Source organism: Polypterus senegalus, chromosome 12 (genome assembly GCF_016835505.1).
Source record: "Polypterus senegalus isolate Bchr_013 chromosome 12, ASM1683550v1, whole genome shotgun sequence".
Lineage (NCBI taxonomy): Eukaryota > Metazoa > Chordata > Cladistia > Polypteriformes > Polypteridae > Polypterus > Polypterus senegalus.
The window spans coordinates 62078452-62101033 of record NC_053165.1 but is presented as its reverse complement, the minus strand read 5'-3'; the positions used below and the strand labels follow the sequence as shown (position 1 = coordinate 62101033).

Below are 22582 nucleotides of genomic sequence, written 5' to 3'. Positions count from 1 at the left end.
AAAAACAGCATAAAAATCCTTCCTTAGTACCCTCAAATTGCACTTCAACAGCTCTTAAAGCTAAAGTTTGAGTCAAACACTTCCTGAGTGTGCATGCTCTCCCATTTTATTTTATGAGTTCCCATTCATAGTCTAAAGACTTGCTGGTTGACTGAGCGGCACCTTAAAGTTTTGCTCACTGGAATATGACTACGTGATGTAATCCTGTTTACTCACTTTTTACCACACTCCTTGTAGTGTAATGAGGTTGGAATTGCTTAAATAATGTTAAGGAGTTTTGTTGGCTGGCGTAATATACCACATCACACCATCCTCATTTTTTTTCCTGGAATATCAGATATTGGGGACATGTGCTGATAGCAAGTTGCTGCACCCACCATATGACGAACCACCTGGATTGGGACCCGAGCATAACGTATTACACTAGTTTAAACTCTTGGTTCTGAGTTAGTCATCCATTCATTTTATAGTGCTGCAATGCAGAATGATGGCACTGGAGCCTGTCCTGACAAACCATCATCTCCTTGGTTGGTGTTTCAGTCTATAACAGGCCACAAGTATACACATACTATACCCCACATGGGTCAATCTGTGTACCAATCAACTTTTATTTTATAGCAAGTCTCCTGTCACATACAACCTTGAACTGGATAAGCAAACTTAGGAAGGTTATGTTGCTTTTAAATTCAGCATTTTTAGAGGACATCATGTGGCGATTGATGTGATTATATAAACCAAGCACTAATGTGGAATGCATGCATGATGCTTTAGCTACGTGGACTTCATTACAATATAACCACTATTTTAGTCAGATACACAGTGCATCAGGCCAATGAAGATGCCAAGGTTAGGGGGAATCTTACATTCCACTATCAAGATTATTTTCCTGAATTTGAATGCATTCCATATGTCTGCTGCTATGAACTTGTTGGCTGACTTACTGACGATGACCTTCACTGCATTCTCTTCCATTGCTCCTTGTCCAGTGAGAATAAAAATGACATTGCCTCTACTGTGAATGTTTTACCTTTCCTCAGGTGGGATGTGTAACCTGCCTGAAAACATTTGTTTCAAAAAATCATTTAACCTCTCCAAACATTATAAAACAAAGCTGATACGTTAGTGCTGGGGATATTACTGTGTCCATTGAGATGACATACTAATAGGACTTAACTGTGAGTTTGCCCACCAACTGAGTGTAAATTATACTTTTAACTTATGTGGCTAAAGTGCATGCAGTATGTGTTGAACTTCTTGTGTCTTCACAAGGTCTTCTTTATAAACTGCTTCACTCCAGATTGGAGGTAACCAAGATGGCCAAAGAGGCGATAGAATGCTGCATCAGACTGAGCAAAGTGTTTCAATGTCGAGTGGTTTGCTTTCTTATGCAGCATAATTCAGCATGCAGCTAATTCATGTCTGCAAGTGCTCTTCTTGCTTGCCCAGTATTTTAAATGACAAATATGAGACTAAAACAAGACATTTGTATTTATGCACATTTGAATTTCTTAGATTTTCAAGTATAGTAAGGCTGTCTTGAACGAGCTTTAGGGAGGTTGATTCCTATTGCTTTGTGTAATCAACTGTAGATACATTAATTTATCTGTCTGCCTATAATACGCTTTAGATGGAACACACATTTTTCTGCTCAACAATAGTTGGATTTTGCAAGAAGTCCATCTGTCTAAGGCCTTGCTACTACCCAATGAACTGTGATATTCCCCTTCATGTAAACAAGTGGTTCTGTGCTTTTTTAGTACCACATCCCAGTATCCGTTTTGCCGTATTGTTTGGTGCTTCTGCCTTACAGAGACACAATTTTGTTGCAGAAATTTGCACCCAGTCACTGTTTTTCTTGATATGATGTGTTCTCACAATTCCTATACAAGTTTTTCCTCTGGATATGTAGTTTCAAAGATGTGCTGGTTAATGTAACAAGCGACTCTATATTGGTCCTATGAATGTGCCTTGTGATAGATTAGCACCCTATTGAGGATTGGTTCCTGAATTGTGCTCAGTGCTGCTGGGTTGGGCTCTGGCTCACTGCAAGCCCACACTAAATAAGGTTAAAAAATTAAAGGATAGGTTGTGTTTATTGTGGGCAGCATGGTTGCCTTACACTGTTTAGATCACTGTTCTGTTTCTGGCTGTTCATTGGGAATTTTGTATTCATTTGGTTTTACTGCTGGGACATATTGACAATCTACCATAAACTAGCCTGGTATTAAAATGCCGAGACATTCCGGCCATCCTGGGTTAAGTTCTTTTTTGTGCAGCCCATATATAAAAGTTAAAAAGGCACAATTGTATTATGATGCCTTACCGGTAAGGTCAGTTGTCTGAGTCACTTATTTTATGCATCATTATCAGACATGAACTGCATTCTAGACTGAAAGTCGATTGACAGCATGGTAGTTAGCACTACTGCTTCACCAGTTCAATCAATATCTCTACGAAACTGACATGTTCTGCCAGTGCCTGTTTATGGTTGTTTACAATGTGGCCTGAAAGGGGCACTAGTGTGCCCTTGTGAACCCAAAATAAAACCAAGTAGGTCCAATTATATGAAAAAGCATTTATTTCATCCAAACATTGATGAACTGAAAGATGGCCCCTGGATTTGGACATAGTAGGTACGAAATAAACCCTGTAAATACAGTGAACCTAACTAAAAACACAAATTCAAACCCAATTACCCTTGAAAGGTAGCTATTTTACCTTCCTGTACCTTTTTAGTGTCCTGCTGCCTTTCTTACCTTCCCGTGGTCTCTATTTCAGTTGAGCCCTTGTTAACCTCAATTCTTCCAGCTCCAAACTCAATTGCCATATGGCCCACATAGGTTTCTGGGGTCTGGCAGACTCCTGTGGTTGTACCCCTAGGTCCCACAACCCCGAAACACCTAATCCACCATCCACTACCTGTGCTGCTTAGACAAGTGATTAATATTTTTTTATGGCTACAGAAACTGGATAAGTAAATGAGAGACCCTTAAGCAAGGAGTTCACTGACAGGCATGAATTAAATGATAAAATGATGAAAAAAATCTTAGCTCTAATGAAATATCTATGGTTTTCTAAGACAGAGTGTTAGTTCCTGCTCCTTGGCTCTTGACTTCTGATTTCTAATCTCCTTGTTCAAAAACATTTTTTCATTGTAAAGAAAACATATTTTAGTATGAGTGACATGAGATGCAGTAGGTTTCCTCGGTCATGACAGTTTTCTAACTTTAATTTTTTTCATTATAGGTTTTGAAGTCAATTACATGACAATTCTGTTCTTTTAATGCCTTGCCTCCTTGGAATTTTTGAAGATTAGCAAGGAGCCTTTAAAATCTTATGTAAGTAGACGGGTTAATAACATGGCTCAAGAGCCCCGGCGAGAACATTGCACAGAAGACTCTTCTGAACACACTGCCGTTCCTTCATGTTCCCTGATGACTTTAAGTGAGTGTGCAGAATGTGCAGCTGCACCTCCACTGGATGGATCTGTCCCACTTCCTGGAAATGCCCTCCTTTCTTCATCTCTATGGCAATCTCCAATATCTTCCTGTGTGGACCACCCTTCAGATATTCAGCTTGTGGGTGACACATACAGGGTCCATTCCCAGGCCAGCAATCGGGGGAAGGAGCGTCTTAAGTTCATCATTGGTTCTTCAGAAGACAATTCCTCGGATGAAGAGCTGACTGCTCCTGAAAATGTGACATCTCACTCCCAATCTCTGGCACGGCCCACCATTTTGTTAGAGCAACATCCCATACCAAGTACCTCTAGCATGTGCAGCCAGCTGAGGTGGGAGCACATTCTCTTTCTATTTGCAAATGTGTATTATTTGTCTGATACCTTTTTATCCAAGAAAACTTAACAACAGGCCAGGATACTTTACAACTATTTACTTATTTTAATAGTTGGAGCACAGGCAGGTTAAATGACTCACTCCCAGTGAGTCAGTAGTGGCAATGAACTGTTTTTTTACTGACTTTGTTTAAAAATACCACAGCTTTCCAAAGTTCACATTTCTATCCTTATGGGGGTATTATGCTTATGCAATAACCAGTATAAATTGTGTAGCATCCTTTTTTTTAGTTTAGTGCTTCCTTTTAAGGCTCACATGCAAATTAAATCAAATATGTTGTGGCTGGACATTTGCAAGACTTGACTTGCTGGACGTCAGCCACCTTGGAGGTGTGGTCATCTGTCACTGGGAAAGCCCAGAGGCTAATCCCTTCACTGGTGTAAAGATTCTAAATTTCTGCTGCATTCTTGAGGTGGCCTCACTTACAGTGGGAGGATAAGTGAATAATTGGCATTGACTGTAGTGCAGCAGAGGTAAGTGTAATTAAAATGTACATATTGTTGGGCAGCATACTATGGGAAAGCTTTAGCGAAATGTGCCTTTCGTGAGTGTTGTTTAGGATTTCTTGCCTTATTAGGAACTCTCTTCATTGTGTTTCTCTGACTCCTGTGGACTGTGTAGAGGTCTTTTGATTACTTATGCTCTCTGTTTATTTCAAGCTTCTGACAGTGACCGCAAAGTTGGGAAAACCTGAGTTCTAAGGAAAGCAAATGTATAGTTAGAAAACAACTTGACTTATTGTCTTCAGAATCAGAGTCTTTGTTTGTATGACAAATCAAAAACTAAAGAACTGAGTATTGAACAAGGGAGAAGCCTGTAAAGGCACATTCTCATCTTGAGCATAAACAGTCCTAAAGAATGACAACTGCAGATCTGTGTTAGCCGAAGTTGCATTAGCCACACTGCTAGGGCTGGCAGTGGAGCAAGAGCTGCACTATATCACTTCTCCAGGCATATCATACAGTACAAGGTGGCTGCTTGTTTCTTCACACTATGGATAATTTACCTATGGCTTTACATTGATGTTAAAGTTTTGAGCGTCTTTTTACTACTCAGTCTGTCTGGTTGCATCAGTATCCTTGAGTGTGGTTACTGAAATGTAATAGAGGAGCTCCTTTACATAATTGGTCATTTAAGGACAAATACAAGTATTGCACTTTACACCTCCTATTCTCAAGCAAGTGGTGAGTTGATGGAGTAAGACTGGATGTGCCGGTTATTGCCAAGTGTTGTTTTTTGCATTTCTAATTACTCCTTACCAGCTTTTCTGGTTGAGTATGTAGTACTGCTGTGCTTCCATTTGTTGTTAAAAGTTCTTTGTCATTAACAAGATGCCAATAGCAACTCTTTACTAAGTAGTCAAGTATCTGCCTAGAAATATGGAAGAATGCTAAATTAAACTAACTTGTACACTGAGATTCTGCAGTACAATATTAGGTCAGTAAGACTGCCCAAATGGTTACTGTCTGCACCTTACATATTCTTCCTGTGTTTGTTCTATTATGTGCAACTTAGTGTGGTTACTTTCTACATCCCAAAGATGATGTATATTTGAGAATTTTTTTATTCTTTCAGTTTGTATCCTCTTCACATCATCCATATATTGTCTCTAAATTTCTGAGCATTTTATTGACAAGTGCAACATGACTAAAATGAGTGTTGAGTCTCAATCTGACACTTTCTCCATTGTGATGTCTGGTAGAGTCAGGGCTTGTTAAATTGTACCTTACAGTTAGCATGGGAAAGCCAGCATTTTGAGGGAATGTATGTGGCTAAAGGTTAAGTGAGAAATCTGGTGAACTCTGTTCCACTCTTTGCCAACATAGCCTCTACTAGGACACATGGAGTAAATGGGCACACAAGCGGATGCATGGAGTAAATGAGTTGAAATTCTTTAGATCTGAATAGTGTCCATTTATTTGTTGCTTAACACCAGATACAATCCTGGAGTGTAGATATTTCCAACATGGGGCAGATCAATAGGTTCATCATATTTAAATGGTACCTGTCTTCTCTTTTCTTCTGTATTCCTGCTTATCTTGTTGGTGTACAGTCTTGACATGTTGTGTCGACTACATTTTCAGTATGTTTTCATGTTTTTTTTTTGTTTGTTTTTTTTTTTGTTCCAACCAGTTTCTTCAGTCTCTTGACTGTAACTAACTTACTTTGCATTGTATCAGTTACAATGCAGACACATGGCTGGGTGCAGATCTTGGGCCAGTAATTGTCTGTGTGGAGTTTATACTTTTTCCTGGTGTTGGCATGGCCTTTGCATTGTGACATTCTTGCTTTCCTCCCGAACAGAGATCCATATTAGTTTGGTTGGCATCTGTATAACATCTGTATAGCATTGCATAAATAATTGAGATATAATTCTTTTTTTATGTTCCTAATGAGATTCTGTATGCATGATGTTCATCCTACGAAAATAAGACTTCAAGCTACAGATGAACCACTGTGTTGTGTTTTTACTTCGTTGTCCTTCCAGCTCCAGATTCTTAAGTTCATTTGTTATTTTATGTGTCATCTTACAAGGAAAATTCCCATTTCTTTGTCTATGGGTAGTTGGGTGAAAAATACCATAATGTTTAGCCTATATCAGAACCATAATTCATTGTATTGACCTCATTGTATTATTGTGTTACAGATATGCATATGATTTGGGGTTACCTAATGAAAATGAGGAGAAACCTCTCATTGCCTGGAAAGCAAGTTCAATGTATTTACTGTATGTGCTTCTGTTAAGTCTGCATATTTAGGGTCTGTCATTGACACGAAAAACGAATGACAAAAGAGATAAAAGGCGTCTCAAAAACTATACTGGCTGCAGCTTGTAGTAATATCCTGGCAGGCTAGTTAGAGTACCCACAATGGGGATTAGCACAGCCATCTGTTCTAGATTGGTTAGCATGTTGAAGCATTTGTGGAGGTATGGGGAGGTAGTAACACAAATCATCTGCAATTTTTTTTTTACATATAAGAAATTCAACTCTTCCCTCAAGAAGACAGAAAGTTAGTATTAACCATTTTTAAACATCTGAAGAAATGTTTTTCTCTCAGACATTCTCAGTATGTAATTCGATATGGCACAATAATGTTGTTTCTTGTTATTGTTCTTTTATATTTGATAACTTTTGTATTGCTCCAAGCCAAATGTTACAAGCTGATTTAAACAAAAAAATAAGTCTTGTGTAGAAAAACTGCTTGATTGTTTTGTTTTGTTTCCTGCGTTTGTGATCTCCGGATTCCCTCTGCTGGTGGCCTGCTGCCTTTAAAGCTTGTTTTGCATGCCTTGACTGAATTTGCACCGAGCCAGGTTAGGACTTCTTCTTTAACTATTGTTTTTGTAGATACAATGATGCAGTCTGTTACAGAAATTTTGGTATAGTTTTAAGTTTAATTATATATATATATATATATATATATATATATATATATATATATATATATACATTCAGTGGTGTGAAACCAATGGCTTTGTTTAAATGTGCTATTTGTTAAAGGGTAAACATCCATTAACTTAACTGGCAACTGAAGGTTATCCCAGCAGCATTATACATGCTAAGAATTTGCTTGGGGCAAGAACAGCAATTTTTTTTTAGCACCCCCTGCCCCCTCGTCTGTCACACACACTTAGTTTGTTTATAATCTATCCTAAAAAGACACCAAAAAAATCGTAAAGCAGTTAAATGGAGAGCCCCAGAGTTAGACCAGAAAAACAAAAAGGCGATGTATGACAGCTCACTGTCTTAGACATCCCAGCCAACAGATAACTGGGGGATCTGGGATGATTTGCTAACAGTTTCTTTCGTACTTTTTCATTGTTGCAAAGTAGTTTTGCTGCTGTCACACAACTGTGGGGACCTGGGTTCACTCCTTTTTCTTTGGTTGCTCCAGTTTCCTCCCATCTCCCAGTCATCAACGTGTTGTTAATGTGTGGCTTCTCTGTACAGGCTTTGTATATGCAAGAGAGCACTGTGATGGAATGTCTTAGAATATAAATTTCTTGTGTCACCTCCTGGGTTGAACTGAGCCCTTCCTCAAATCTTGTAACAGAAGCCAGATTTTAAATATTGTAGCATCCCTAATACAATCTTGTAAATTGTTGGGTAGAAGGCATGTGCAGCCTAAATGTCAACATGAAAGTTTTTGTCTGTTTTCTAAATATCACCAGTAAAATCATTTTGCTCAGGAACTTTTTTATTCTTCTTCCAATTTTTTTTTCCATACCCCCAAAAAACAACCGTGAGTAAGCCACATTTTTGTTCTAGGTGAAAGTGCTAATTCATCACACTTCGCTGTGAGGTAGCACACAGCTTTATGAGGACATCATCATCATTATCTGTAAATATGCAGTTCTTGATTTGCCAAATTAGACACACTCCTCAAACTGAAGCTCTACAGTTTATTGTTGAGATCAAGATAATGGAAGAGGCATATAGGCAAATACATACAGACACTCAGCAGTAACTAAACAACACAAAACAGAAACCTACATTAGCTTACTTTGATTGTTTACTATCCTATATATATAAAAAAACAAACTTGCAAGTTCTGTTTTCTTAATATTGTACTACTAAATCTGTACCTGATAGGTGTTGTTCAGTCTTTCTTTTAATCATTTTTGATCAATTTACATTGGATACTATTCTATCTATCAGTTAAGACAAACGTGTTCTGAGTATTTCAGGTAGGAAAGACAAACTTTAAGATTTTGAGTAAGGTAGTTCTGCTAACTAGTCTTAGTGCCAGAAACTGGAGTCTTTATGGTTGTTGTTTAGCATATAAAAGTAATTCTTAGGGACTGGAAAATAGCTAATTTTATCCCTTGATAAGCAGACTTTAGGCCAGTAACAGTAACATTCATCACAGGTCAATTAAAGGGACAAATATATTAAGGAGAGGATTGAAAATGTGCTTTTCTAGCCATGTCTTGCTCAGACTTCACTGCTTCCTGTTCCATATTCAAGTACCTTCCTCTTGACTTGAAGTCTACTGTTAAAATGGGGAGTGAGTGTCTGAATAGGAAAGTGAAGGAGTGGAAAAAAATTAATTCATACTGAAACACTGGAGCCTATCAATTGAGCACTGGGCATACAGAGGAAACGGACCTGAAAAAACACCCATATAAGGTCAATTTAAAATTGCAGATTAATTTAACTAAAGATGCATCTTTGAAAATGTGGTGGAATGCCCACATAAATACAGGGCGAACATACAAGCCCCACTTAGACATCATTTATAAAATTTAAACCTTGTACTCTGGATCACAGAATTTCTAGCTGCACCACCACAATATGAGATTAGTAATGGTAGTAGTTTTTATCACATGTACAAAGTATAGATAAATTCTTAATTTCATGTCCAAATAACATGCAACAAATTGCCATTATCTGATGCCATGATAAGATTTTGATAATAAAAGCTAATCCCAACCATGTAGTTACAGACGATTGCTCCCCAACTCCATTTTTTCCATTAATAAAAGAATTAATAGTCTTGGCATTTCAGGTATACACCTACCCCTGTAATTACATCATGGAGTTTTGTCATGTGAGATAAAGGCCATTTTTCAAAATATTGATATTCATAGCTAATGTTGCTGCCATTCAATCCAATTTGGGTTTAAATTGTGAGAAGAGGATTTCTGCAGCCTGGAACAAAACACTTGGCACTGGGTATTCCCATGGAATTTCTATAGAATTATATGCTTATCCATAAACTGTTGTTTGACCTGTAAAGTGGCACATAAAACTGCATTACTGTCCCAGGGTGCCCTAGTTTATGCCCCACATTACAAAAATTGTGTGTTAAGTTACTTGTTGAATTATTGTGTGATGGACTAGTACCCTAACCTTTTTTTTTTTTTTTGCAAGTGCCAGTGCTGCCAGAATACGTTCTAACCTTTGTGGCTGAGTAAGTGGATTGCAAAGTGAATGAAAAAATTGATAGCAACACCAAGAAACACAAGAGCAGGACAAACAAGAATGCTACCTTAGTCCGATGACCATGTAGAGCCCCACACACTGGCAGATGCTGTGGCAGCTACGACTGAGCTAATGTAGCCTGATAGTAGAGTGGAAAAAACTGACAAAGGGGTTCCCAGTAATTGACAGAGATGGAAAAGGAAAAGTGCTTTTTGCTTGATCCCAAAAGCAATAGTATTAGGTCATTTCAGTTGAATCAACTGAAAATACTTCTTGGAGAGGAAGTGGTGGCATGCATTTTTGAGGATTTTTTTTTTATAAATGATATATTTTAACTAAACTTGGTACGTTGCATATGTGCAAGTGGTTGGACAGGTTCAGGTCTGGGGTTACGGTGGCACCTTCGGTGCCACTAAGTGACTCTCATGACCACCAAAGCAATGTCGGAGCTACCAGCACTAAACGGCAGCTTAATGCAGGCGCCTTTCTGGGATAGAAGCGAGTTAGCCAGATACCTCACCGTTTGTCCGAAACATGACACGTGTGTGTGAGAATCGCTGTATGCACTGTTCGAAGTCGAGCTTTCACCGCACAAAACCACAGGTCGTTTGGTGGCTGGGCGGTCTCCAGTGTGATTTCAGGACAGAGGATCGCTTGGGGAAAGGGGCGGGGCTAAATAAGTTAGAGCGCTCTGGAGGACGGGGCGTGGTTTAATTGTAATGGGGCGGTGACATGGTTTCTTTATTTCCTTCCACTACTACAAAGGTTGATAGGTTTGCTTTTTGCCCCGATAATGGACGGGGACGAGAGGTTGAACTGGTTCCAATGCCTGAAGAGGTTAGTGCACAGCACCTTTAAACTCTATTACCATAACCTCCTTCACCCCCGGCATGCATTTCCTGATCGTGGTCTTGTCGTACCCTTTTCTAGAGAGCCCCCTTTCATAACAATGGTGTCCCGACCTGAGAGATCCGGGTTGCTGAAGTTCTCGTAGTCCGCCGAGCGCTCGATTGCACTTCCATGATGTACTGGTTGCGCGGAGCGGCTGCTGGGCTGTTTTCGCTGCAGCTGTGACCTTGTGGTTCCCCTTTTCTTTCAATACACCTACTTGTTTGCCTTCGAAATCACCCTCCTAATCTCCCGGCGGCTGAGTGTCCGAAATACAAAATTGTGTCCCATAGCCACCGATCATGTCCCTCAAGTCAAGCCATTCACCCCAATGCTGACAGCTTAATCGACCCGCATGTCGGGTTGTTCTAATTTAATTCGCTAGGGACTCTGGATAGCATTTAGTTTCAGCTGCCAAATAAACGTGGCTACGAATCCTATGCACGAAGTCTCGGTTTTCAAGTTTTCATCGCCTCATTTCGTTTATCATGGCCACATTTTAAAATGTCACCCTCTCTGTTCAGGGGGAAGTCATAAGGCCGATTAGAAAAGTACATAAAAACTGAGTGTGACTGCAGGGCCGGTGATAAGCACAGTCCAACAAACCGCTACTGCCTAAACAGTCCAACAAACCGCTACTGCCTAAGTGTTTCGATCAGGAAGGAACCGCTGTTTTTGGGGAAAAAGAAGCCCATGAAGAACGCTTTGCGGAATCCAGTGTGTTTAACTGGTGGTTTGCAGGCCTGGAGAGATCAGATGTAGAGAACGCGTGTAATCTTGCAAAGATAACAGTAAAATGCGCCTAGCCTGTCGTTTGAAGTAATGTCCATTCTTTGCTCTCATGCAGTCGTTGTCCTATATCAGAAAAAAACGTTACATTACTAAGCGCTCTGACTAGTATCGGAATTGCTATAAATAGGAAATACGTGCCTTGAACCAAGGACCCTTTGGGGTCTATCCAGTGCTTAGTTTGGCTTTGCCATGTTGGGGAGCTATAGCTGGTTCAGAAAGTGGATGGACAGTCATTTTGCCTTCCTAACTTTGTTACACATCCTTTTTCTTTTGACTTGTACAGCCAGAGAGACAATGTTTTTTAGTTAATTTTCAGGATGTGTTTTGTGTTCATGGGTTCCTTCATAGGCACTTACTATAATAGGGCTTGCAACATTTTTTGAGCATCATAATGCAGTTGTTTAAGTGCCTTGGAAGTTTTTTTCCTTTGTATAGTAAATGTGGTGACTTGTAACTTTACATAACAAAGTGTTTTAAACTACCCAGTCATCTAGCTAAAGCTATGATCCTGGAAACTTTCAGGAACTTTCTGAATATTAGCAAGTAAAACAGTACGTCTGATTGACATCTCATCATTTTTGGGGAAAAAAATGTGTTTTTGTGGTAGTGTGCAAGATCTGAATTATTCATAATGTGGTGTTAGACTGTCACACTGGAGCACTCACAATTCTTGGTTCCTACCTTGCTCAAAAAAAAAAAAGAAGAAACATATACAATGTTTGGGTCCAGTTTGAATTCAAAATCGTTCCTTTAGTTTTGGGTGGCATGTCGGCATAGTAGTTAGCGCTGTTTCCTCCCCCTGAGACATTCTAGTATGAAGTTTACTTCACCTCTCTGTGTCTTCATGGCTGTTTCTGTGGTTTTCCTTGAACATGACTTGCATGTTTGACTAGTTTTGAGTTGTCATTTAGCCTAGCCCTAGTGAGTGCATGTGTGTACCCCATTCAGAGATGGCTTCCATTTTGTACCCAGTGCTTTCTTCAAAAAACAGTGAACCAGACAGGAAGGTTAGAAAGTGGTTAAGAAACTAAACCAATCACAAGTATAACTTGTCTAAAGTAGGCGAAGTGGGTCTTTTATCACTTTGGTTAAAAAGGTAACTTAGAAGCAGTTATTAATATTTTTGCATACTGAATCCTTAACTCAAGCAATCATTTTAAGTTCTGATAGTGATGGAACATTTCTTGTATTCCATTTTCATTTCAGCCTAGTTTTAAATCTGAGAATATCTGCGGCTTCTAAAATGTGACCTGATATGACACAGATCTTCTAAATTGTTTTCTATTTCTCTATTCAATTCATTCATCCTTCCATCTTCTAAACCTGCTTGTTTAATCTATAGCATTTCTGGGAGCCAGCACTGTTTGCATGTCAGGAATCATCCCTTAGTAGGGAGCTAGTCCTTCACAGAATACCCACTTGCACGGTGAATGCCTACAGTTGCTTACATCTGACTTGTTTTATGTTCAGTTTTAATCTGGCATCTTTGACAAGAAAATTAAGTATCTGCAGAAAATACAGTCATTTGGGAAGGTGCAGGTTACACTTAAACCCATTGTCTTTAGAAAGTAGTAAGAAAATTAGGTATCTGAAGAAAATGCACCTGAAGATGTACGTGAGCTATCGGGTGTGATTGGAGTTTCAATCCAGTTAATGAAAAAGTAGGTACAGTGTATGAAGTTCCTGAATGCTTTGCATAAAGATGCAGTTGATTGCTGTGGATACGTTCACTTTTGCTAGAGTGCTACCCTTCCAGAATACTGCCCTATGGTTGGCTGCTTTCGAAAAAATATTGCAATAAAATGGGCTTCATGTTCAGCTCTAACATGAAAGTGCTGAGATTTATTTCAAGCTTTTGGATGCAAATGATCTTCCACCGTCTTCAATGTAAATTTGAATTTTTTTTTTATTCAAGGAAAAATGATTAAAAAAATTGAGTGTGTGAGCTAAATCATGAAGCAGACTCATTATGCTTCTCATTAAATTTGCTAAGTCTCTAGTATTTACTTGAAAACATTTTTTAAGGCAAAATGTTTTAATTGTGTTACTGGTCACTGTTTGAGAGGACTTGGGCACAAAATTTCTTTTTGATCTTCATGGTAATGCAGCAGTTTCAATTTTTGCTGTCAATTTTTGCTGTCTTGCATTCAAATATGGTTTGTGGTAAAATTAACAAAGTAGGTTATTTATAAATAAATAAAACATTAAATATAAGTGGCTGAAATGATGATATTTGAACACATAATGGCACATTTTCTGTTTTATAAAGAGTTCAAATCTATCCTGTTGGCTTTCAGTTCAAACAAAAAGTTAAAAGTCTGCTTTAAGATTCTCCAATTCACCATTGCAGCAGCTGGTGCTTGTCACTGTGTGCCGGTCCACCACAGGGGGCAATTGAGCACAAACCCATATGAGGTCAGTTTCAGAGATGTCTGTTAACCCGCTGCATATCTGTGGGCATGTGGGAGGAAAAAGCAGATCACCCACCCAGATACAGGGAGAATGTGCAAAAGTCACATGGCAGTGAACTGACACACAAGTTAAACCTTGGGTGCTGCATCTGTGAATGCTAACTCCTAGACTATCCACTGGCCAGTCTTCCATCTGCCTTGTAGAAAACGCTGCCTTCACTTGACAATAGTTTTATAAATTTCTTAAATACTTAACTTAGAATTTTCTTTCCCACATATGAAAGTGTTTTCACAGTAAAAGTGATAAAACTGTCATCCATTTTTTACTGTCCCTCTAAAAGCCATTAACACTTAGTGTAACTAAATAAAAGTAACTGGGATTGAAACAAGAATGTGCAATGCACTCATGACAGTCTGTGTGTGTGTGTTTAGCATGCTATTAAATGGAAATCACTGTTTAAAGACTCACAAACAAACTGTGATTGTCTTCACTACACTTCTGGCATGCAGACTTATTTTGCTAAACTGGAAGAATCCTAACTCTCCTCTTTTAAGTCAGTGGGTAACTGATGTTTTATACTATTTGAAATTGGAAAAAATCAAATATTCAGTTAGAGGATCTGTACAGAATTTTTTCAAAACCTGGCAGGATCTAATCAATAATATTTTAGAATAAGCTCTTAAAGCACAGAGGAAGCAATTATCTCATTTGTTTTCTTCTCCATTCATCTCTATTGGTCTGTTAAACTCAGGCATGGTTACAAGCCTTAAGTTTTACCCTGTTGGTCATGCTGTCTCTCTCTGAGGGGTGGAGGTCAACTTGTTTTTCAATCTCAATCCTATTTTTTGTAAAAATTGATCGATTTGTATGGAATGATTACAATAAAATTATTTAAAAAAAATTAAAATAAAGACTCTCATTGTTAATCTCATTTTACCAGCTCTTTTATTCATCTGCTACTGCTGTTTGAAATAGGAAAGTATGAAGTTAGCCTGTAACTTACCCACATAAGCAGACTGTCATTTACAGTTTGTTTGATTTCCTAGTGTGTATTCAAACTGTAGACAACATCACAAAGTGGTGTAAAAGGACAAAAACAACATGGGCTGTTGGTGTTTTTTTTATTCTGCTCCTCTCTTAGACTAAAAAATGGTAAATTTTGTCAAAAGGATAGAAAGTACCCCTTGACTGGCTAGAAGAAAGTTTTCTTTATTTTTGTTTTGCCAATGCATAACTTTGAAAGTTTAATCATTGACTTAACCTTGTTAAGTTTGGGGGTTGAAAGATCAAGGTGCTATTGGCTCTGTGACTTCAATAAAGCTTGTCATGCAAACTCACCTTTTCATGCATTTTTTTCCTCTTTTGAGGAGCATGACACAGACCTCTTACTCTTTTTTTGTTTTTTACTAGAGCTTGTTCTTGCCATTGTTCTACTTTCGCTCCTCTCCCTCCAAATTCCCATAATTATGCCAAGGTCTTGAGTAAATTATATAATTTTAGTTGGTTGTATCCTTCTTATTTTTGTCTGTTGCTATACAACCATGAGGCAATTTTTATTACTCTAATACCCTGTAATAATAATTTACCCTGTAAATTGTATTGCTTCAAAATAATATCTTGTTTAGCTATATTATTGTCAGAAATGCATGGAGCTTTTCTCTTTGTTTTAGCAAAAGGACAGATGGTATAAATCTACCTAATTTGATTTTTTCATAGAATGCAATGCTGAGACTATCTTAGATGGGCCGCCACTCTGTTGTAGAACATGCACTAATATCCACCAGCATTCTATGACTTCCACCTGGCCAGTCTTGAGTTGTTGATTCATTTATTTAACACTTGATATGTTTGGAATGCGAGTTCCAAACTGGATTACTTTGTGGGGAGCTGTCATCTACATATCATGGGAAGTGCACAAATTCCACACAGATGACAGTTTGGTGGCCCACAAGTTTAATGGAAGCTGCATTAACTTTTGTGCCATTGTGCTGCATTCTTCAATTATAACACAAAAATAATGAAATAATCCTATAGTTCAATACCACTGTGTGCCCTTATGAGCAAATAATCCGTAAATAAACATTAGCTTAAGCAGAGGTTGAAATGTATTTCTTTGATAAAGTGCTTTAAAAACAAAGCTGCTTGCTTAAAAAAACAACCTCATCTTTTTTTTTTTACAGGACGGCTTAGGGTTTAATGGCGCCGCACAAATGTCCTTGCCTCCCTGTGATAACTTTGACAGTTGCTCCAGGCACTAAACATATGCTTTTTTTGTGTGTGTATGTTATGAAATGCATTAAAATCAATACAATGTCTATCCAAATCAAGTTTACTGTGTATACACATGTCTATAAAAATGAATATCTTTTGTACTCTTATTTTCATACTATGAACAGGGAGTAATTACATCTGCTCAGTTTAGTAATTTTTATGTTCATCTGAATCCTAGAAGCAAATATAGACAATTAATTGAAGCCACTGACATGGCAAATAGGTCGAAATCACAAAACTGGCAATGGTTTTATTTATTTATTTATTTTTCCCAGGCCGTGCTTCTTAATTGATTTATTTGTATTAGAGCTCTAGTATTTAAAGGTTTTACATTCATAAATTAATTTTAAGTGTGGCATTAAATTAATTTTGTGATGTGTTTTACTTTGGTGTTGCCATTTTGGCTGTGTTGCTACTTATGTGGTCTGCTGCCTTTTGATGCCATTGGGCCGATGCTGTTAATAGATGGTGGTATGCCATTTCCAACATTCGTTTCTGAATTTTTTTTTTTTTGGGTTAGAAGTACTTACACTAGAAATTTAAATCACTTTAAGTAGTTTGGATCTGCCAGTTTTTTTTACTTTACTCTTTAGGTGTTGTTATGGGGCTGGTTCTGTGGTATTTTCTACTCTCCTGCCTTAAGACTTCTACTTGTTTTATGACTAATGATTTTTGGACTTCATCTCCTGGTCCTGGTAATAACTTGCTTTTTGCTAGCCGTTTTCTTTTATGGCATTATAAAGAGTAATCTTTGATGACCAGTCTGCCTTTTCAAAATGAATATTGAGTTATCTAGCTTGACATTTCTTCTCATTTTTTTCATGTTTACAATTTTGATCTTTGAGGACTTGATTCTTTTATGAACAGATTTTACTGTATTTGTATAAAATAGGGAAATTTTGGAAGCCTGCGACTTGACTACAATAAAACTGTCTAAAGATAAAAACAAAAGTGGTTTACTATACATTAATGAGGAAAGTGTAGAGGAGCAGTATTTTGTTTTAATCTCATGGTTTTGTTGGTTGCTGAATTGTGCTGAACTATGTAAGTATAAATAGAAGACAAAGGTTGTGTTTAATGTCTGATTACAGTGGGCCTCTTTTACAAAGCCGGAGGAGTCATTTTGGGTCTGTATTTACTGTATGCAATATACTCCTATTCAGCTTGTGTATTACTTGTAGTGACTGATTATAGAAGCCAACACCAATTATTCAAGACTGATTGTTAGGCTCATTATTGTCCCGGGAACAGAGTAGAGTGAAATTCTTGCTTTCCCACTACTCAACATGCTCACTCTCTGGCTCCATAATCTGCTAGTAAAACTATAGTACCGGTCAAACGTTTTAGAACACCTCAGTTTTTCTTCATATGTGTTCAGCTGAAATGCAATGAATAGCCTAAAATGCTGAAAAGGTAAGCAATAAACTGCCAGAGGTTTCAATTATAAAGTTTAGGTTACAGAAAACTGAACAATATTTCAGAACATTACAAACTGGCCTTCTTCGGGGAACAACTAATAGGTTTCAACTTACAGATGTTCTGCAGCAATTAAAGTAAATGAAGCCATGCAAGTTAAATCAAACAATGTTCACAAGACTCACAACTTCTGTTGATTACTTAAAAACCCTATGTCTGTCTTAAAGCAAAGTTGGAACAGACTGTGTTACTACACCCTCTTAAGTGCTACTTGGACAATATTCCAGTGATAATGACAAGAAAATGACAATTAACAAATGAAATGAGACAGAGCATTATTACATTTATAATTGTAGGCCTTTCATGAGAAACTACAAAAAAATATATATATACTCAGCAAAAAAAGAAACGTCCTCTGACTTCCAACTGTTTTTACTTTCAGTAAACTTAATGTGTAAATATTTGTATGAACACTAAAAGAGCCAACACCATAAGACCTAAACTAAAAATGTTTCACAATGTGTCCCTGAATGAAGGGAGGCTCAAAATCAAAAGTACCAGTCAGTATCTGGTGTGGCCACCAGCTGCTTGAAGTACTGCAGTGCATCTCCTCCTCATGGACTGGACCAGATTTGTCAGTTCTTGCTGTGAGATGTTACCCTACTCTTCCACCAAGGCACCTACAAGTTTCTGGACAGTTCTGGGGGAATGGCCCTAGCCATCGATCCAAATCGATCCCGCTCCAGGGTACAGGCCTCGGTGTAACGCTTATTCCTTCGACAATAAACACGAATCCGTCCATCACCCCTGGTGAGACAAAACCATGACTCATCAATGAAGAGCACTTTTTGCCACTCCTGTCTTGTCCAGCGAAGGTGGGTTTGTGTCCATAGGCGGCGTTGTTGCTGGTGATGTCTGGTAAGGACCTGCCTTACAACAAGCCTACAAGCCCTCAGTCCAGCCTCTCTCAGCCTATTGCGGACAGTCTGAGCACTGATGGAGGGATTGTGTGTTCCTGGTGTGACTCGGGCAGTTGTTGTGGCCATCCTGCACCTGTCACGCAGGTGTGATATTCGGATGTACCGATCCTGTGCAGGTGTTGTTACACGTGGTCTTCCACTGCGAGGATGATCAGCTGTCCTTCCTGTCTCCCTGTAGCGCTGTCTTAGGCATCTCACAGTGCGGACATGGCAATTTATTGCCCTAGCCACATCAGCAGTCCTCATGCCTCCCTGCAGCATGCCTAATGCACGTTCACGCAGATGAGCAGGGACCCTGGGCATCTTTTTTGGGTGTTTTTCACAGTCGGTAGACAAGTCTCTTTAGTGTCCTGCGTTTTTAGAACTGTGACCTTAAATGCCTACTTTCTGTAAGCTGTTAAGGTCTTAACGACCATTCCACAGGTGCATGTTAATTAATTGATTATGGTTAATTGAACATGCATGGAAAACATTGTTTAAACCCTTTACAATGAAGATCTGTAAAGTTATTTGGATTTTTAAAACATTATTGTATTGTTGAAATACACAGTCCTGAAAAAGGGACGTTTCTTTTTTTGCTGAGTATATATATATATATATATATATATATATCTATATATATATATCTATATATATATATATATATATATCTATATCTATATATATATATCTATATCTATATATATCTATATCAAAATGTCAGTGAGTCCAGTGGTGTCCTACACAATCCAAAAGCAGTTGAAAACCGGAAGAAACTCTGATAGGAAGAGATCTGGCAGACCCAAAGTTTCTGAGGGTCACCATATTGCGTGATCACAGGTGCTTCACAGCACAAGAGCTTCAAGCAAAGCTTAACAGTGCAGGTTGAAAAAAGCAAGTGTTAGTTTCTACTGTGAAGAGGAGACTTTGTGCTGCAGGTTTGACAGGGTGAATGGCATTAAGAAAGCCATTCCTTAAAGGATAAGATAGGGCCTTGAAATACCAGCTGTGGACTACTGAAGACACCAAACAAGTTTTATGGCACGATTAATCAAATTTTGAAATCTTTGGGTCATCAAGCAGGGTGTTTGTATGCCATCCAGTTGGTTCTTCTATGTGTGACTACAACTCTCAAACATGAAGGAAAAAGTGTGATGGTCTGTTTTTTTTTTTTTCTGGAGGCAGAGTTGGTGACTTGCACAGAGTGACTGGCATTCTGAATCACATGTGTTGCCACAGCATTTTGCAGCACCACTCGATAGCTTCTGGTCTGCGACTAGTAGGTCAGGGGTTCATCCTACAACAAGACGATAACCCCCAACACAACTCCAGGCAATGTCAGAACTAGACATTAAACTGTGTGCATTTCCATTAAAACAGGGGCATTCTAAAACGGTTGACTGGTGGTGTAGTGTACCTTACTACTACTTGTGATTTCCTTAACTTAAATACCTGAATGTTTATCTAATAATGCCATTACCAGACTAAAGGATGAATCTGAGGGCCTATGTGTTTTTCCCTTTATTCCAGCCTTGTCATCCGCATAAGTTCAGAAGAGCTGCTATTGTACATGGTGTTGCTACTTTGACTGAACTACCATTCCTAGCCATGGGTCAAGATGTCAGCGAAAATGAGAAGTTTTAGCATCTGAATACGTTTATACGGCCACTTAATCCAATTAATGTTTGCAGGTGCCATTGCCTATCCTGAACACACTACCCTGAATGGGGTTTCAGTCCATCAGTTTTAGTGGAATTTTGAGAACAATGGGAAGGAAACCATTGAGTAGAGCAAAGCAGTGAGGGCATTGAAATGGGCTGAAAGGCCATTTTGGCAGCAGCATTCAGGATGAGTTTGGAGAGAGAAGCTGGAAATTGTAGGGATCCCTGGTGGCAGTTAGTTGAGCTAGTCCAAATGACAGGCAACAAAAACCTGAAGTTGAGTGGCATAAAGAATGGGGATAGATCTTCAGGTTCAAGTTGATTGTCACACACTTCATTTAATTTTTCCCTGTTAGTGTAATTAAGGTGTCCCTGTGTTTCTGAATTTTTGGTTACTTTTTAACATTTCACTTTTCCAAGAGGAAGAATCCAGCAATTTCAATGTAAGGTCTATGTTTTGTTAGTTATATTTTCTGATCATGGTGCCAGTGGGATTTAGTGCATTGCATGTTAGTAATGATGGTTGGGAGCATGCACAGTGCGTTGCCACACCCACCACCCAACAGACCATCTGGATTGAGACCCAAATGTGGCGAGTGACACCTCAGCACCACCCTTTGAATCTGAGATTTTTTTTATGCTTACTGGAGTGCCAATCCTGCTACCTACCCCTAAGTTTTCCCTGTATGTTGGAGGACCTGCTTGTCATTCCCAACTGCAGGTTAAGGGTCTTGCTCTAGAGCCCAATGAGGTAGAGTCACTTCTGCCATTCAAGGTATTCAAGTTCAAACTTCCAATTGCCGGCACAGATCCCTAGACTCCGAGTCACCACTCCGCCCCTAATGATGAATTTTGTGGCTGTTGTGTTGTGGATTATCCTCATTTGCCTACAAGATCATTTTTAAAATGTTGTGGCTGACCTAGGACATCTTGAATAACACACACGCACATATATACTGTAGGACATTTTTTGTGTTTTTATATTGCATTTGATTTTTCATATTGCATTTAGAATTGTATAGCACTAATAAGATGAAGTGCACTTAATAAGAATAATTTTAAATTGAATTAAGTGTTGAATTCATTTTAGCTAATAAGCTAAAGTGCACTTAATAAGAATAATTTAAATTGAATTAAGTGTTGAATTCATTAAAAATTGTGTTTTTTAAAATTTATATTATGATATAAATTACATGAGCACCCTCTTTTTGCATAGTGTCTTGCTACTCCAGCTTGAGAAACAAAATAGAGTGCCCTTAATAGTTTTTGTATAAGCAAGATCAAACGCTTTATCTGAGCCTGTCAGCAGAGCTGTAGTGCTTTGTTGCGGGACATGATGTTGCAAAGGTGGGGGACAGGTGAATAGTGTTCATTGCATTAAAAAAAAAAAATGTAAGAATGTAAATACACTCTTTCAGGGCTTTACCATGAAGAATACAGTTTATTAGAAAACAGAGCATTCTTATAGTTTTACTAGCTTTCCCTAATGCTGTACCTTCAAACTGTTTTGAGAACTTAATCATTGTCGGAGCTGGCCACACCCCAGTAGATAACAGCATGTATATAAGCTGATTGTGAAGTACAAAAACATGGAACATGATCACAGGTAGAGTTGTGGTGTGTGTTATTTTATTTTATTTTTCTTTAAGAGGGTTGAGGGGATTTCAAACATAATACTTCTCAAGAATTTATTTGATATTAAGCTTATTCATTTATTAAAAGTGAACTTTAAATGCCTACTGAAGCTCAATGTTCATTTTTCTTATCTCACAGGCCAAGTTCTCATTTAAAATGACTCATGGTAATTATGTAAACTTGACTGTCTCATAAATGATTCTTTCACTTACTTTGTATTGCATTGTTCTAATTCTTTATTTTATTATCTTTGAATCCTCTTCTAGTTTCACTTGTTTCTTCTTTTTTTAATATATATGTATAAAATATGTGCCCAGGCCCAGCATGTCAGGCCCCCATCTTATGAAAAAGGGACGAGAGTATAAGAAAATGGATCCACACAGGGACTTTGCTGTGGCCTCCCCTGCTGAGTTTGTTACACGATTTGGAGGAAATCGTGTTATCGAAAAGGTGAGTTAAATTGTTGATGCATTATTGATTAATTTAATGTAAATATATAATGTACACAAACAGCAATTTTTTCTGAGGTGCTTAAGGATGTTAATCACTTCCACGTTAAGGTTTTTTTCAGGAGTCATTGGTGGTTGTTACATTTGTCCTGCTTAATTCTTTTGAAGATTAAGTTGATAAATGTTCGATTAAAATGGATCAGAAAAGTTAGTGTGTTTTCCTCAAAAACCATTCAATACATTTCTAGCCTAATTATTATTAAAATATTATTTATTTTATTTTTTTTACAATTATTCAGTATATCCTAATGATTTAAT

At 38.1% G+C, this 22582-nt stretch overlaps 1 protein-coding gene across 5 annotated transcripts in view; it reads left to right on the top strand.

Moving 5' to 3' along the window:
* acacb (acetyl-CoA carboxylase beta) overlaps positions 1-22582 on the top strand; it is a 70615-nt gene that overhangs the window by 5140 nt on the left and 42893 nt on the right. For 3 of the 5 annotated variants that reach the window (XM_039771803.1, XM_039771801.1, XM_039771802.1), the window contains 2 exons: positions 3247-3790; positions 22133-22265. In XM_039771803.1, the coding sequence (XP_039627737.1) occupies positions 3360-3790; positions 22133-22265 (564 nt within the window). In that variant the 5' untranslated portion in view covers positions 3247-3359. Of the gene's footprint in view, positions 1-3246; positions 3791-10511; positions 10619-22132; positions 22266-22582 lie in introns of those variants that run through there. The other 2 variants (XM_039771804.1, XM_039771805.1) reach the window with 2 other exon arrangements.